General features: G+C 43.5%; 1 protein-coding gene across 3 annotated transcripts in view; it reads right to left on the bottom strand.

Annotated features, from left to right (window-relative positions):
* The window catches only part of TTC21B (tetratricopeptide repeat domain 21B), a 136,161-nt gene that overhangs the window by 103,904 nt on the left and 14,657 nt on the right, over window positions 1-17,600 (bottom strand). For all 3 annotated transcript variants that reach the window (XR_007768386.1, XM_050916850.1, XM_050916851.1), the window contains 4 exons: window positions 16,726-16,883; window positions 14,402-14,486; window positions 6,619-6,717; window positions 5,111-5,303 (listed from right to left, as the gene is read on the bottom strand). Coding sequence is in view for 2 of the 3 variants with exons in the window: in XM_050916850.1 (XP_050772807.1) it covers window positions 5,111-5,303; window positions 6,619-6,717; window positions 14,402-14,486; window positions 16,726-16,883 (535 nt within the window). In the remaining variant the exon portion in view is untranslated. The remainder of the gene's footprint in view (window positions 1-5,110; window positions 5,304-6,618; window positions 6,718-14,401; window positions 14,487-16,725; window positions 16,884-17,600) is intronic.

The following is a 17,600-nucleotide window of genomic DNA, read 5'->3' as shown; positions in this document are numbered from 1 at the left end:
GCATTGTCCATCAGGACCTGCACCACCTTGCCCTTCAAGTGCTGAAGAAATGTGAAGAAAGTCTTACCGGCCAGGCAAACCACTCTAAGCTTCCCAACATTGATACGGAGGGCCAAACTGTCCCACAGCCAGGGGCCCTGGGCACTCAGCTCGCCCAGGTGGGCACCCCAGCGCAGGTCCGAAGCATTGGAGACCAGGGTCAGCGATGGAGACAGGGTCACGAAGGGGATTTCCTCCAACACTGAACCCGGGTCCAACCATTAATCTAGGTACAACCTGATGTGGTTTGACATCGCGACTACAGAGTCCAGGTTGTGCCTGTTACGAATATAGACCGATGCCAGCCATCCTTGCAGGGGCCAGAGATGGAGCCAAGCATGGCTGACCATGTTTGTACATGCAGTCATGTGGCCCAACAGCCACAGGCAGGTGTGAGCCATGGTGAGCGGGTAGTTCTTTACATGGGAGATCAGGTCCGACATGGCTGCCCACTATGAAATGGAGGAAAAGTCTGTGACCTGGGAATATGGAAATAAGCATCCTTTAAGTCGATGGCAGTGTACCAGTCTCCCGGATCCAGGGAGGGAATGGAGGAGGTCAGGGAGACCATGGGAAACTTCAACTTTTTGAGAGACCTGTTGAGGCGACACAGGTACAGGGTGGCTCTGATGCCCCCTTTTGCCTTCGGGATTAGGAAGTAGCAGGAATAGAACCCCTTGCCTTTCACATCCTCAAGAACTTCCTTCTGCTCCTGGGGGCAGTGGATGTTCTCAACTTCTTGAGCAAGGAGCTGCTCGTGAGAAGGGTCCCTGAAGAGGGATGGGGAAGATGAGGGGGCGTTGGAGGGTGAGGTGGCCAAAAATTGCAGGGGATAGCCTGGAGATACTATGTCCAACACTCAGTGGTCTGAGATGACCAGCAACCAGGATGAATGGTAGGGATGAAGACGGTCAAGAAAAGAACAAGGTAGATCTGGGAAATTGATGGGGGTGACACTCTTGAGCACACCTTCAAAATGAGCTTTTCAGGCCCCGGGATGCACTGGTGAGGAGGAGGAGGAGGAAGAAGGACGGCAATGACTAAAATTTGTGCGTCTATCCCTTCTCCTTGCAGGCCCGATATGGCTGCCAACGCCTTGGCAGTGGAGGTGGCTAGCACTGCTTCTGTCCAAACTGCGGTGTATGTATGCCCAGAGAGCAAAGAGTGGCCTGAGTGGCCTTTAACCCATCCAGCCTCGTATCATCTGTCGGAAAAAGAGATCGTTCCCATCAAATGGGAGGTCCTGGATTGAGGTCTGCATCTCTTGGGAAAGGCCGGCAATCTGAAGCTAGGAGCTGCGCCTCACAACCACCACTGACGCGACCACCTTAGCTGCTGAGTGCGCCACATCCCACGCCATTTAGAGGGACCACCTAGCTGCCACAGTGCTCTCCTCTACCAGGGTGCCAAATTCTTGGGCCAAACTCTGCAGGAGTGACTCCCTGAACTTACGAAGGGAGTCCCATAAGTTAAAATTGTATCTGCCCAAGAGGGTCTGATGATTCACTACCCAGAATTGCAGGCTGGCAGTTGAATACATTTTTCTCCCAAAAAGCTCCAGGTTTTTAGCATCTTTATTTTTGGGGGCTGAGCTGGTGTGCCCCTGCTTGTCTTTTTCATTGGCTACAGAGACAACCGGTGAGCCTGGAGGTGGGTTGGTATAAAGGTACTCAAACCCTTTGGCTGGGACAAAGTACTTATTTTCAGCCCTTTTGGAGGAGGGAGGGATAGATGACAGGGTTTGTCAGAGGACCTTGCCAATTTTGAGGACCATGTCATGCACTAGTAGTGCAATACGGGCACGGGTAGAGGCTAAGAGGACACTGAAAAATGTCTCCACCTGCTCAGTCATCTCCTCTACCTCTAGGTCTAAGCTCTCGGCCACTAGTCAAAGCAGGGCTTGGTGTTCTTTAAAATCATCCAGTGGGCTGGCCCACAAGGGTCCCATGACCGCCTTGTCTGGGGATGAAGATGACTGTACCACCGAGGGAAGCCCCTAGGCATCATCCCCTGTGGGAGAGGGAGGTTTAGGGGTGGGTGCAGTCTCCTCTAACTCGACCTCCGAGCACAACTCATGCACCGAGCCCAGTGCCGTCGGTGACACCAACTGTTGCTTCAAAGCAGTGGCAGATGAGTGGTGCGAAGAGGGAGTCATGACTGGCACGCCCCATGCACCCCAATAAGGCCAATGCAGTGGCCACCGGCCATGCTGCCAAGGCAACATCATCAACGTAGACACGGCCTCAGGTGCCCGATCACACCGTTGGAGTTTGGGCAAGGGGCTGAACTGCCTTTCTATGCCAGAGGAATCCCCTTTTGGTGACCACAGTGGTGTCCTTGACACCTGCATCTGCCTGCTGACTGTCACGGCCGAAGACCAGTGCCTGGAGTGAGAAGATCGATGCTACTGGGACCAGAGCCATGACAGCACTTCCACCAGACAGGCAACCGAGATCTGCACCGAGAGGAAGACCAGCATGAGGGCGAACAGTGCCAGTAATATGGAAACCGGAGCCTTCACCTAGGTGATCTGCATCAAGACGGCAGGAACCGCGATCGTGGTGCCAGTGACTGAGGACAAGCCCCAGAGGATTCAGGCTGCAACTCTGGAGATTTGTGGCACAGAGGTGGAGGACGCTGCCTTGTCTCGGAGGACTGTCGGCGCTCCACTGCCCTCGAGTGGTTTTAGCGACTGGTTTGCCCTCGTAGGAAGTCTTTGCCATTCCCTGCAGTGCCAACAATGCAAGTGGAGGCTTCTGCTCTCTCAGTGCTGGGGGAGCTTGGGAAGGCATCGATGCCATCAGGCGTTTGGGTCCCATACCGTGGGAGTCTGTGGTGGATCCTTAAAGGGGCTAAGGGCCCTGACCAGGCAGGCATGTATACATGGCTCCGGATTGGCCTGGTAGCCTGAACTGGGTCTTTTGCCCGATGTCCCATGGCCCTTCTTGCCTAGTGCTGGGGAGACATGCTTTTTTATTTTCTTTTGAGGCACCGGCGATGGGGAGCGGTGCCAGGCAGAGGCCAGTGCCGGGGTTCGTTGGGCACCAAGACTGAGATATTAGATGAGTCTTAGCAGGACAGCTAGGAAGCTGGATGAAAGGCAGATTCCATATGGACAGCCCGCAAGCAAATATCTCACTCTTTCTGGGATAGGTCCTAGGTCAAAATTTTTTACAAATATAATACTTATCCTTCACATGTGATTCCCTCAAGCACTTGAGGAAGTTGCTATGGGAGTCACTTACAAGAACAGGCCTGTTACAGTCCATGCAGGGCGTAAACCCCGGAGACCAGGGCATGGACCACCTGGGGCGAAGTCCCTGCTGGAACTAACTTCGCACTAACTACTATAAACAAACTATTTACAAGGCCCTAAGGCCTCAAAGCCCTTGAAGTCAGAAGAGAAGAAACTGCTAGCTCTTGCTATGCAAGGAAAGGTGCTCCAACTAACCAACCCGGGCAGTTAGAAGTAACTGAGAGGGCGTAGGGCCGGTGGTGCCTGATATACCGACGAATGAGCACGGACTCAAGGGGGGGGGGGACCACAGCTGGCCCTACGGATACCGCTAAGGCAAAAATCTCCAGTGACATTGCACGTGGGCATGCACACGCCCTTAGAATGGAATTGACATGAGCAAGCAATCGAAGAAGAAAAATAGGATTAAGCTCAGTATCAGGCATGACACAAAAACCTGATAGCTTTTGGGGCTGACGCCAAAAGGAAGTGTAGTACAAATTCTAACTAAAACTCTTTCATTATTAATTTGTTTGTATTGCAGTAGCAGTTAAACGCCACAACCACAATCGAGGTTTCAATCGATTATGTGCTATACAAACATGGAGTCATGCCATATACTTCAGTGAGACGGCCATATAAGAATCTGACCCCTTAAAATAAATGAAAAGGACTAAGTATATCACATGACTAACACTAACAAAAATAATTAAAAATATCTAATACAGATTTCATTTCCAATCTAAAAATATATTGTTCTGTTGATTCATAGAGCCAAGAACATTGTGTGAAATTATTATAAAGCTTCACTGTACCAAAGCGAGAAAATAAGAGTCAAAGAACATTTTAAAAATAAAGACCATCAAGTAGTAAAAGTGTTATTGGCTTCAGTCATCAATTACAAGTTACAACTTCTTCCCCCTCAACCTAGCTAACCTCTTCAAACTGCTTTTTTCTTCTGGGAACCTGAACAAACATTTTCAACTCTCAAGTTATATCACTTAACAGTCCCTCTTGGCATGGAAGCAATACCAGTATCTTGCAGTTGCTTTTTGATGGCACAAAAAATTGTTGATAGGATGTATGAAAGGGGAGTTTCTTGTTAGTCTTGCAGTCTTTAAGAGGATCCTATTCCTCATGGAAATATTGTATACTAAAATGTTTTTGATTTGTGAAATAACTTCTCTAGTCAAAGTTATCCTTGCAACAACCAATGAAAGAAAAGAAATTTCGAATTCTAGCATTTTTTTTAAACACACAAGTCATTTATTGCGCCGGTAGTAATTCTCCTCAAAGACAGAACAACAGCCGTAAATTAGAAAAAAGAACAAGCTTTTTGCAAAAGGATTAGAGATAGTCTCCTCAACATGCATCTTATGGTTACCCATTAATGTTACAAGGATGATTTTATCTTTTCAAAAGCTTACAGAGCAATAGAAAAACCAGTTAAAGGAACGCTATCAACTTGAAATCTAGCCAGTTTAAAAAAATATATTGAAAACACTGCCAAGCATATACTTCTCCCTGATTCCTTCTGCCACTGTGTTTTTTCAAATTCCATTTTATTTAAAAAACCTCTCTCACTCTCCCGTTGAGGAGTGAAAGACCCACCCAAACAGGAGGAATGACCCTATGAAGAATATAGTGAAATTGGAAATAGAGTGCTGTCAAATGCTCTGAGAAAATAAACTGAAAATAAAGCTTTAATCTTTCTGTTATAAGTAATTTCATGCATTATCTGTAACAACAGTAGAGAAAACAAATCAGAGAAGTACTTTTAAGTTGTCTGTGTCCTTTTAATAAATGGTAAGTAATAGAAAAAGTCTCATGCCATACCTGTTAGTGCAGAAACACTTGTCTCATCAAGCACCATAGCAGTCCTGTACCATTTTAAAGCCTCTTTCACTTTCCCTTGTAAAATCATCTGGTAGCCAAGTTCTGTAGCAATTTCAGAATCATGGGATGCCATGTCAAATGCTCTTTCAACTAAGATCTGTGTCTGTTGAAGGATGAGGTGGTTCCGGCCACACTAAAGTTAGAAGAGTTTTACATCTGAAAGCTTTCAACCTTAATCAGTTTCACCACATTTTGAAAAAAAAACCCACTCAAAGTTACAATGAATCTTTAAAAGAATTTGCACATTAGATTTTAAATAGCAGCACTGAGTCCTCACTTATCTCAAGGATGGAGGAGCAAAATGCCATATCTTCTGTAATCACTTATTTCTGATATATTCCTGTGCATGGGAGTTAGTTTTAGGAGATTAAAACTGAGCACTCAGTTTTCAAAACTATTGGATAATATGCTGATATTATACCAACCAATAATTGAAAGTAAAATACTACCATCATCTTGTTGTTTCTTTTGGCTACAGATGGGTGAGAGAACTCTTAAAAGATCAATCTGTTCTCAAGTTTATACCGCCACCCGTTCCTGTAGCATCTCAGTGCCTCAGATATCTAATAAAGACTAACTTACCCTGCACTGATTTTTCTAATATTTGTGGTTCTATGTAAGCAATGCTGATAACAGGTGCTGGGACACATTATTTATTACAGAGAAATGAGGTGTTTAAGGAGTTATAACCTCTGTCAGTAAAATTTGTTCCCTTATTACAATTAAATGGAATAGATGCTCCCTACAAAGGCTTTGGTCAACAGCAAATAATTTACAAATAACCTGTGAAATGTACAATTATTTGAGTAATCTTATGAAAACAAGCTCATACTTTACCTAGAGGCATTTGTTTCTCACTTTGGTAGACTACTGAGACTAGGTAATTTGGTAGACTAGGTATTTTTTCTGGCCGCATCATATTAACCATCATCCACTTATCCAGAAGTTTATAAATAAAATTTATTCTCCAATAGCAAATAGGAAGCTCCTCCTGGAGTTTGCTGTGACCCAAGCTTTCCATGCAGAATTTATGCTTTTATTTTAAAAGTTACAAATTTAGCCCTTACTGTTATAAACATACCCTTTCACATGTAATTCACTTCAATGCTGTCCTCCTAAGTCTGCAGACAACTCCAATGGCATTGCCATGGCTCAGGGCTTTAACAAACAAAAGCAGAAGCAAGAGTATGAAATTAACAAGGCTGTTCAGCTTCACTGCTATTTAGAACTCATGTGAGCAGCAGAGAAACTGACTGGCTAGTAGGTGTCTCTTTTCTCAGCCCTTACAGTGAATTTTCAAATATAGAGACCAAGTTAAACAATCAACCTACTTTCTCTCTCTCCAAGTAATGTTTTTAATTGACACACAATCCCTACTACCAAAAATCAAAAGTGAGATCTATAGCGATTATCTGCGTTTTGTTTAAGAAAAAAAAAAGTATACTCACTGTTCTGCTGAAAGCTAATGCCATTTTACAAAATAGTTGAGGATTATGTGGTTCCAACTTGTCCAATGCATTAATTAGGTCTCTCAGCTTGGCTGAAGCCTAAGAGAAAGGAACACTATGATCAATATGGAAGGAACACAATACCTCAAGGAACATCACAAACTCCAGTAGCATGACATTATGTGAGCCTTATTCCAATATATAAAAGGACCTTAATAATTCAACCCAAGAAAATACATCTTTTCAAGTGTTGGAAATAACTTTTATATAGAAGTTGGAAAAACAACACTCTGGAACTGCTGTGGCAGCAAAGGGACAGCAAAGCAAATTTATTCCTACATCTAAAAGGCAGGTTATTTCAAGAACCAGTAAATAAAATCAGCTTAGAAGCAGAAGAGAGATCAAGTTTCTCAGACATGTTCTTCAAACATCAGAAAAAATAAAAATAAAATGTACATTTTTAAAATACTCCTCCAGAAATCACACTGAGCTTCTTATCTACAAGGCAATTTTACCTTGAGAACAAAAGATTTAGGGAGGAATAATTAAACATCATCTATACTGAAAGATTTGGAATAATACATGGTTCTCAAACTATAAAGCAGAAGGATAAAGGAAAATAATTTTCAAAAGCAACTAAGTGACTGACACCCTCTACCCATGTTCACCACTTTCATAAAGTTATGATATATTTTATACGAAATATGCTTTTTGAGGTATCATTTGAAAACTCAGTCTGCTGAATATTGTTGTCCTGATAACATGTATGTAATAACACTGTGTTTAAAACGATGAGGTTCTGCTTCATGATGTTACTCAAATATATTATGGTTCTGGGGAATGCCCACAGACTAGCTTCTCGGAGATAACCAAGGACTGAACACAGGTCTTAGAAAACTATTAAATGCTTAAGTGGCCATCCTCCAACAAAGGAGGTGTTGAAAACAAGCAATTTACAATTCCTCTTAAAGGACCATTTGGAGCTTATGAACGCAATGAAACTGCCTCTCACTGCGACTCAGCAAGGGCTTTTTCGGCACAAAGAACTGGACTACAAGGGGAGGGGGGGAACTGTCTCATTACCCCTATTCTCCTCCCATCTTTCTGATCATGACATCAACAACTCTCAAAAAACTGAAGTACATGGGGAAATGGTCCCAGGCTGGAAGGAGATGCAGCCTGTGAAACATATTGCTGCTTATGGTGAGACAGATCTTTTTGCTTCTAAAGCTATTAGCCTTGGTAAAGTAAGAATTTGCTTTGCATTATATTTTTATTTCTTTTGTAGGGCTCCTGCCTGGAAGGCACTGGAAATCTGGGAGGCTGCTGAAGCCTGAAACGCTTCCTGGAGGCCAGTGGCATGTAAAGGAAGTGAAGCATAGCCCTTGAGTCTTTGAGGCGTGAAGCTTGGAGTCCATCTGTTCAAAGAATAGGGAGGTACCCTCAAAGGGGAGGTCCTGGATGGACTGCTGCACTTAGAGAGGCCCAATGATTGGAGCCACAAACAGTGCCTCACGGTGACCGCTGATGCCATTGTTCTGGCTGCTGAGTCGGCCACATCCAGAGATGTCTGAAAGGAGGTCCTGGCCACCATCTTGCCTTCCTTCAAGTCTGAAGCCCCTGCTAGGATGACCAGACAGCAAACGTGAAAAATTGGGACGAGGGCAGGGGTAATAGGAGCCTATATAAGAAAGAGACCCAAAAATCAGGATCATCCCTATAAAATCGGGACATCTGGTTACCCTAGCCCCTGCAGAACTGGCACTTCTCTTTAACATGAGTTTCTCCAAGGCACTTTAGACAGCTAGAGTGCAGGTCACTTACTGGCGTGGGCTTGCCACATGAGGTACCTCGACGACAAGGACCACTATATACACTAACTCCCCTATACAATAGAGTACAAAGTTCAAACTACTGGGAAAGAAGCCTTGCAAGAGCAACAGGGATCGTTCCAAACAACGATCACATGTGATTAGAATGAACTGAGAGGATGTGGCACTGGCAGTGTCCCTTGTATCAGCCTATACATGCACAACTGCTGGAGGTGCTAGAGTCAGTCCTATGGATACAGATAAGGGAAAAATCTCCAGCAACTGTGCACGCAGTGCACACACATTTAGTATGGAATGGACATGAGCAAGAACTTGAAGAATAACTAAGGGGACGCAGGTATCCAGACTGTACCTTGAGGAATGTCACAATGACTTAGAACAGATGTAGGCAAACTATGGCCCGCAGGCTACATCCAGCCCACAGGACCACCCTGCCCAGCCCCTGAGCTCCCAGCCAGGGAGCCTAGTCTCATAGACTCATAGGTCAGAAGGGACCAATCTGATCATCTAGTCTGACCTCCTGCACAAGGCAGGCCACAGAACCCCACCCATCCAATTTTGTACAACCCCTATCCCAGGACCGAGTTATTGAAATCCTCAAAAATGGTTTGAAGACCTCAAGCTGCAGAGACACCACCAGCAAGCGACCCGTGCCCCACGCTGCAGGGGAAGGCGAAAAACCTCCAGGGCACCTGCCAATCCGCCCTGGAGGAAAATTCCTTCCCGGCCCCCTAATATGGCGATCAGCTAAACCCTGAGCATGTGGGCAAGAGTCACCAGCCAGCACCCAAGAAGGAGTTCTCCGCAGCAACTCAGTACCCATCGCATGCAACATCACCCCGCAGACCATTGAGCAGACCTGTCTGGTGGTAATTCAAGATCAATTGCCCAAATTAACGATCCTATCATAACATCCCCTCCATATACTTATCAAGCTTTGTCTTAAAGCCAGGAAAGTCTTTTGCCCCTACTACTTCCCTCGGAAGGCTATTCCAGAACTTCACTCCCCTAATGGTCAGAAACCTTCGTCTAATTTCAAGTCTAAACTTCCTAATATCCAGTTTATACCCATTCGTCCTCGTGGCTACATTAGTACTAAACTTAAATAATTCCTCTCCCTCCCTAACGTTAACCCCCTTGATATATTTATATAGGGCGAGCATATCCCCCCTCAGCCTTCTTTTGGCCAGGCTAAACAAGCCAAGCTCTTTGAGTCTCCTTTCATAAGGCAGTTTTTCCATTCCTCGGATCATCCTCGTAGCCCGTCTCTGAACCTGTTCCAGTTTGAATTCATCCTTCTTGAACATGGGACACCAGAACTGCACACAGTATTCCAGATGGGGTCTCACCAACGCCGTATACAACGGTACTAACACCTCCTTATCCTTGCAGGAAATACCCCGCCTGATGCATCCCAAAATCGCATTTGCTTTTTTAACAGCCGTATCACATTGGCGACTCATAGTCATCCTGCTATCAACCAGTACCCCAAGGTCCTTCTCTTCCTCCGTCGCTTCCAACTGATGCGCCCCCAACGTATATCCAAAATTCTTATTATTAATTCCTAAATGCATGACCTTGCACTTTTCACTATTGTATTTCATCCTATTTCTATTACTCCAGTTTACAAGGTGGTTCAGATCTTCTTGAATAGTATCCCTGTCCTTCTCCGTGTTAGCAATACCCCCCAGCTTCGTGTCATCCACGAACTTTATTAGCACATTCCCGCTCTTTGTGCCAAGGTCAGTAATAACAAGGTTAAATAAGATCGGTCCCAAAACCGATCCTTGAGGGACTCCACTGGTGACCTCCTTCCAGTCCGACAGTTCACCTTTCAATACGACCCTCTGGAGTCTCCCCTTTAACCAGTTCCTTATCCACCTTACAACTTTCATATTCACTCCCAGCTTTTCCAATTTAACTAACAGCTCCCCGTGCGGAACCGTGTCGAACGCCTTACTGAAATCTAGGTAAATTATATCTACCGCATTTCCTTTATCTAAGTAATCCGTCACCTTCTCAAAGAAGGAGATCAGATTGGTTTGGCACGATCTACCTTTAGTAAATCCGTGTTGCAATTCGTCCCAATTACCATTGACCTCTATGTCCTTAACTACTTTCTCCCTTAAAATTTTTTCCAAGACCTTACATACTACAGACGTCAAGCTAACAGGCCTATAATTACCCGGATCACTCTTTTTCCCTTTCTTAAAAATAGGAACTACATTAGCAATCCTCCAGTCATACGGCACAACACCCGAGATTATCGATTGCTTAAAAATTCTCGCTAACGGGCTCGCAATTTCACGCGCCAGTTCCTTTAATATCCTCAGGTGGAGATTGTCCGGGCCCTCCGACTTCGACCCATCGAGCTGTTCAAGTACGGCCTCTACCTCAGTTGCAGTAATATCCACTTCCATATCCACATTCCCGTTTATCATCCCTCCATCATTGCAAGGTTCCTCACTAGTCTTATTAAAAACCGAGGCAAAGTACTTGTTTAGATGTTGGGCCATGCCTAGGTTATCCTTAACCTCCATTCCATCCTCAGTGTATAGCGGCCCCACTTCTTCTTTCTTTGTTTTCTTCTTATTTATGTGGCTGTAGAACCTTTTACTATTGGTTTTGATTCCCTTTGCAAGTTCCAGTTCAATGCGGCTTTTAGCCTTCCTCACTTTATCCCTACATGTTCTGACCTCAGCAAGGTAGCTTTCTTTACTGATCCTGCCTTCCTTCCACTCCCTGTAAGCTTTCTGCTTTTGTCTAATCCCCTCTCTGAGTTGCTTGCTCATCCAGTTTGGCCTGCAACTCCTGCCCATGGTTCTTTTCCCCTTTCTCGGGATGCAGGCTTCCGACAGTCTCCGCAGCTGCGACTTAAAGTAATTCCAGGCCTCCTCCACATTCAAATCCACTAATTCCTCCGTCCAATCCACTTCCCTAACTAATTTCCTTAACTCTTTAAAATTAGCCCTCGAGAAGTCGAAAACCCTAATCGCAGATCTACATTTGTTTATCCTTCCATCTAGTTTGAACTGAATCAGCTCATGATCACTCGAACCAAGGTTGTCCCCTACCACCATTTCTTCTACGAGGTCCTCACTGCTCACCAACACCAAGTCTAAAATGGCATCCCCTCTCGTAGGTGCTTCAACTACTTGATGAAGAAATCCATCCGCTATCACATCCAGAAAAATCTGACCCCTATTATTCGTGCAAGTACTCGTCCTCCAGTCTATATCCGGGAAGTTGAAGTCCCCCATAATCACACATTTCCCCTTTGTGTTTACTTCATTAAAGACATTAAAGAGGTCTCTATCCATATCCCAATCCGATCCCGGCGGTCTGTAGCACACCCCAAGCACTATCTCAGGGGAAGCTCTAGTTGCTTTTTTACCCAGCGTGATTTTTGCCCAGACGGACTCCGTCTTATCCATTCCATCGCATCTTATTTCGCTACATTTAATTTCATCATTGATGTACAAGGCTACTCCCCCACCTTTGCCTTTCTTCCTGTCTTTTCTGAACAGCACATAGCCTTCAATACCCGTGCTCCAGTCATGAGTACTATTCCACCAGGTTTCGGTAATCCCTATAATATCCGGCTTCACTTCCTGCACGAGTAACTCCAGTTCCTCCATCTTGTTACCTAGGCTCCTCGCATTAGTGTACAAACCTTTTAATTTTCGGCGTTTGGCGTCAGTGACATTCTTTCCCCCGTCGTGCACAAACTGTCTGCCACCAGCATCACCCGTTACTCCGGTTTCTACTCCACTATTCCTCCTTGGATCAAATCTTGGGGCCGCAAGGGTATCCCCGCTCACTTTGTTTACTTCCCTCTCCAGGTTATGTTCTGGCGTGGAGATCTCCCGAACATTTCCCAACCATCTCCCCCAACTTTCTAGTTTAAAGCCCTCTTGATGAGGTCGGCGAGCCTCCATCCTAGAATCCTATTTCCCTCCTTGCTGAGATGAAGTCCATCCTGAGCAAACAGTCGTCTATCCGTAAATGCGTCCCTAGTCCCCGGCCCCTCCCCCGCTGTCCCCCTTTCCCCACAGCCATGCCGCCACACGGGCTGCGCTGTGGAAGGCTGCTGCTGCTGGGCAGCATGGGGAGCACAGCTGGCTCTGGCCGAGTGTCATGGCTGCGAGCTCCTGCTGCTGGTAAGGGGGCGGAGGTCCTGGAGGCAGTCAGGGAGGAGGGGGCAGTTGGATGGGGTGGAGGTTCGGGGGGGCGCAGTCAGGGGATGGGGAACAGGGAGAGTTGGGAGTGGGAGTCTCAGGGGGCCTGTCAGCGGGTGGGGATGTGGATAGGTGTCAGGAGGGCAGTCAGGTGACAGGGAGCAGGGGGGGGAGGTTGGATAAGGGAGTGGGATCCTGGGAGGGGGTGGTCAGGGGATGAGGAGCAGAGGGCAGTTGGATAGGGGGTGGGAGTCCCGGGGGGGGTTGTCAGAGGGTGGGGGTTGTGAATAGGGGTCAGGGCAGTCAGGGGACAGAGAGGAGTGGGGTTGGATAGGGAGCGGGGGTCCCAGGAGGGGGCAGTCAGGGAACAAGGAGCAGAGGGGGTTGGGGGGATTGGGGGTTCTGAGGGGGGCAGGAAGTGGGAGGGGGCAGATGGGGGTGAGGGCCAGGCTGTTTAGGGAGGCACACCCTTCCCTACCCAGCTCTCCGTACAGTTGCACAACCCCGATGTGGCCCTTGGGCCAGAAAGTTTGCACACCTCTGACTTAGAAGCTCAAGTCCCATTTTCAAAGTGACTTGGGCTCTTAAGTCTCACTTAGTTGATTCTGAAAATTTGTCCCAAAATCTTAAATTTGCACTTTAAAACTTTAAACAAAATTTCACTGAGCTTCTGAAAATCTCTAGTGGTTGTATTGATATGTTACAGTTACACACTTCCACAAGCTCTGTGACTACACACCAGACCATTAAAAGAAGATATCTTTTCACATAAAATAAAGATGGTTAGGAATTAATATGACAACTACTCTGGTTATTAAGAGATGTGCAAATGTCCACAGACTTATGAACCGATTCATGATGCTTTTATTTAGATCACTCTTGCAAAATTCTACTTCCACAGGATATCTTTCTACTTTTAGAAATGTAGTCAAAAAATAAAATCCCCTTTTCATTATTGTCCAAGGAAGTTATGTATATATAAAAGGAAAAAAGGCAAAGGGAAAAGCAGCTAACCCCACCAACTATTGCAGGACTAATCTCAGAAACCCCAGTTCTGGGAGTCTGGCTTAGCAAATGAGGCAGGTGGGCTTTTCCCAATCAGAAGATCTTTTTTTAATCATGTGATCTTTTATAAAATTATACATCATAGCATATTAAAATGCACCATTAAGTCCGCACCATTTAATTTCTTTAAAATGTGCTAGTAGTCGTATGCAATTATTTATTTTTAATTGTGCTAGTAGCACGAAAATATTTTTCTCTAAAAAATGAGAAATGTATGAAATATATGAACACTTCCGATTTATGTCATTAAACCTTTTTGCATTTAATATAGTTAGACTTACTAGCATCTATGTATCAATTTAATTTATTCAGATTTGTGCTGTGTGAAAGCATATTTTCTTCTAAAAATCTGAAAAGGCATAACGCATACAAAATATTTAATTCTTACAAGAATTAAATAGAATTTTTAAAAGTTTCTTCAAAGTAGCTGAACAGTGCTATAAATACACATGTATCCAAACAAAGGGACCCCAGAAAGGAAGAAAAAGGTAGCAGGGACTTTTGGTGCCACACAACTTATCAAAAAAAAAAAAATGATGATGATGAAAGGTATAGAATTACTAGCAAGATCTCATCACTTTACATTTTCCATTAACAAAATGCTTAAACTGCTCAAAATACTTACTGTACTCTATACAATAACCTCAATCACTGAATGCTTTAATGATTCAAATAGATGCTTTAAAAAAGTGCTATACAAAGACTCACCTCAGGTATATTACCCTCCCTACACAAAAAATGTAGAGCCTCCATCCTTATAGCTTCCAAGTTAAGAGTATCTTTCTGCAACAGCCTAAGGAAAATCAAGATTCAGTTTGCTTTATGATCTGCTATTTCCTATAAGGGAGAAATGTTTACACAATAGAAATTTTGGTGAAATTGGAGTTAAGACCAGCTTCTAAACAATTTAGCAGAAAAGACTTTTTTTTTTTTTAATTCCAACAGAAACAGCTCATTTGATACTAAAACATTCTTTAAAAGCAGCAGAGAGTCCTGTGGCACCTTATAGACTAACAGACGTTTTGGAGCATGATCTTTTGTGGGTGACTACCCACCTGACGAAGTGGGTATTCACCCATGAAAGCTCATGCTCCAAAACGTCTGTTAGTCTGTAAGGTGCCACAGGACTCTTTGCTGCTTTTACAGATCCAGACTAACACAGCTACCCCTCCGATACTTAAAACATTCTTCTGGAGTTTTAAGAATCAAACCTAAAGGGGACCTGGACTTAACTTTAATTGTTCAGGCTTACAAATGCAACAAGTTAAAGTGCATACGATGTGAAATGAGACCACTAACACTGGAACTATGTTATAAACAAATATATTAATATACATTTTTATCTCAATACTGTCCCTTTCATTTGCTGACTTAAGAAGAATTTTAGGATAAGATTATTTTCATACTTAGATGACAACTTTAGTTTAGAATTCTGTTAGAACCATAAATGAGAGGGGTTTAAAAAAAAGATATTTTTTAATGATTTTCAAGTAGTTTTTGCTATCCAAACTACAGGTAATAGACAGTTCATTATCTGAATTTCCCCCTTCTCTGGAATAGGGCCATATCATCCAGTTTCTCATAATACATCATCATAGCCAGGAGCCAGTATATTATTAATGCCACAGGAAAAAAGTTTCCCACCTGCCGATCTTATAAAGTATTCTAAAGTTTTATTGGCTGAGATTTGAACAAACTGTCTTTGCACGCTATTTAAGTAGGGCTTATCAACACCAGTGCTTTGCAGACTGAGAAGCTCAGAGGACTGAACTAAAGGTCTTTTCCTTTGGGGGCTCCTGGGAGGGGCAGTATCTACTGTAAAAAAAATAAATAAATAAAAACCTTGAGTCCCTGTGGATCTCCCAGCGGCAATGAACTTCAAATTATCCTACAAAACTACAATACCTATACTTTTGGCCAAAACTTTTAAAACCAGGAGCCTAAAGTTAAGCTTCTAACTTCACAATGGGAATAGCTGGGTGAAAAATCAGGAAGGTGCCTACATATGGATTTAGGAACCTAGCTATAGGGTCCTGGGAATCTGTTTTGTAATCTTGGGGTTAGTACTCATTATAGATTAGTGACTGAAATGAACTGGGGTTCCTAAGCCAAGCCAGTTTTGAGAGGTAATGTTACAAAAAAAGCCATTAGAAAACATTTCAAAAATGAAAATTATGAAACTTCTCCCCCTAACTATCTTGTCAGAACCACCTCACAACTCTCCCCCACTAAAACTTTTTTTTAGGCAAGAAAGAACCAATGACACAGTGAAGTTGTAAGAGAGGCGTTTTAGCTTTTTCGTTTGTTTGTTTTAAATTTAGATGGGGATTACAATCTTAACAGGGATTACAAAGGTAAATATGGAGTTGTGATCACATTTCCATAATGAACGTTTACAGACTTCAAACCTACCACAAAAAGGTGAAGATGCTTAGTTAATATAGCATTCTGGTATTTCCCATATAACAAGATGTGGGACTTTTAAATTTACAGAAATTTTCTAAAGTTTGGACAGCATGCACATACCATAAGTGTGTAACATGATTTGGGTTAATTTATTTAATCTTATCTCACACTATTTCACTGGTAGCAGACAGGCACAAATGTTTTAAAATATTTAAACACAAGAGTACAAGTACATAAAAGGTTGTTACAAGGAGGAGGGAGGAAAAATTCTTCTTCTTAACCTCTGAGGACAGGATAAGAAGCAATGGGCTTAAATTGCAGCAAGGGAGGTTTAGGTTGGACATCAGGAAAAACTTCCTGTCAGGGTGGTTAAGCACTGGAATAAATTGCCTAGGGAGGTTGTGGAATCTCCATCACTGGAGATTTAAGAGCAGGTTTGACAAACACCTGTCAGGGATGGTCTAGACAATACCAGGAGACTGGACTACATGATCTCTCGAGGTCCCTTCCTGTCCTATCATTATTACATCATCAATAATCCCTATAAGAGCAAACCCAACTAATGCATTTCCCAATGTTCTTAACAACTGAAACAAAACAACACCACAGACATATGTATACTGAACCTTTGTGCTGTTTCAACTGCTTGCTCCCAGTCCTGCAAGGCTAGTTGTAGTTTCATTTTCTTTATGAAAGCAGGAAGGAAGTCTGGGAAGTTTGCTATTATCTGGTTCACAGTTTCTAAAGCTCCTGAATAATTTTGGCGCACCTCAAAATACTGTGCCTAGTGAGAAGAAAAAAGAGGTCCTATCAACTCTTGCAAAAGTGTCAAGATTCATAAGTATTTTCATACAGACACTAGTAAAAAAAAATTAAGAGGGAAATTCTTCCCTTTACTAATATTTTCACTCCAGTCTTAAGCATAACAGAAGATGTAAACAGAAAGACAAGTTAAAAGCTGTAGCTTTGTAAGTACCTTTATAAAGATATAACTGCAGCGCTGCAGTAAAGTTACTGATCAGGACACACAGGAGAATGAAGACAGACACATGGATGGATTTAAAGGATAGATAGAACTTAATTAACTTTCATATTAAGGGGTAGAGGATACAAATTCCTACTCCAAAGCACTATGATGCATTCACTGGGTCTGATGCAATATTAAATGTTCTCTTACCATATGACCAAGGATTGGTTCCTTAGTCAGCTGCCCTGCTAGCAACAGAAATGGCTGCTGAATGCCTAGAAATACTTAAAGACAAAGAGTACATGGGAGTTCACTTGAAGACGATCAGCTCTTGTGTGTCACGGCTGTTGTGAGGATTAGTGTTTTCAAAGCACTCTGAAGGTAAGTACTACACAAACACAGTTTTATATTTTTAATTAGAGTAAGAGTGGTATCTCTCTTATTATCTTGATTTTTTCCTCTCTTTCTATTGGATAATCATCTGCAGAAAGCCTGGCTTTCCAGCTACTGCTTTAGTTATGACCCAACATGAAC

Source organism: Gopherus flavomarginatus, chromosome 10 (genome assembly GCF_025201925.1).
Source record: "Gopherus flavomarginatus isolate rGopFla2 chromosome 10, rGopFla2.mat.asm, whole genome shotgun sequence".
NCBI lineage: Eukaryota > Metazoa > Chordata > Testudines > Testudinidae > Gopherus > Gopherus flavomarginatus.
The sequence above is the reverse complement of the archived record's forward strand: the minus strand, read 5'-3'. Positions and strand labels throughout refer to the sequence as shown.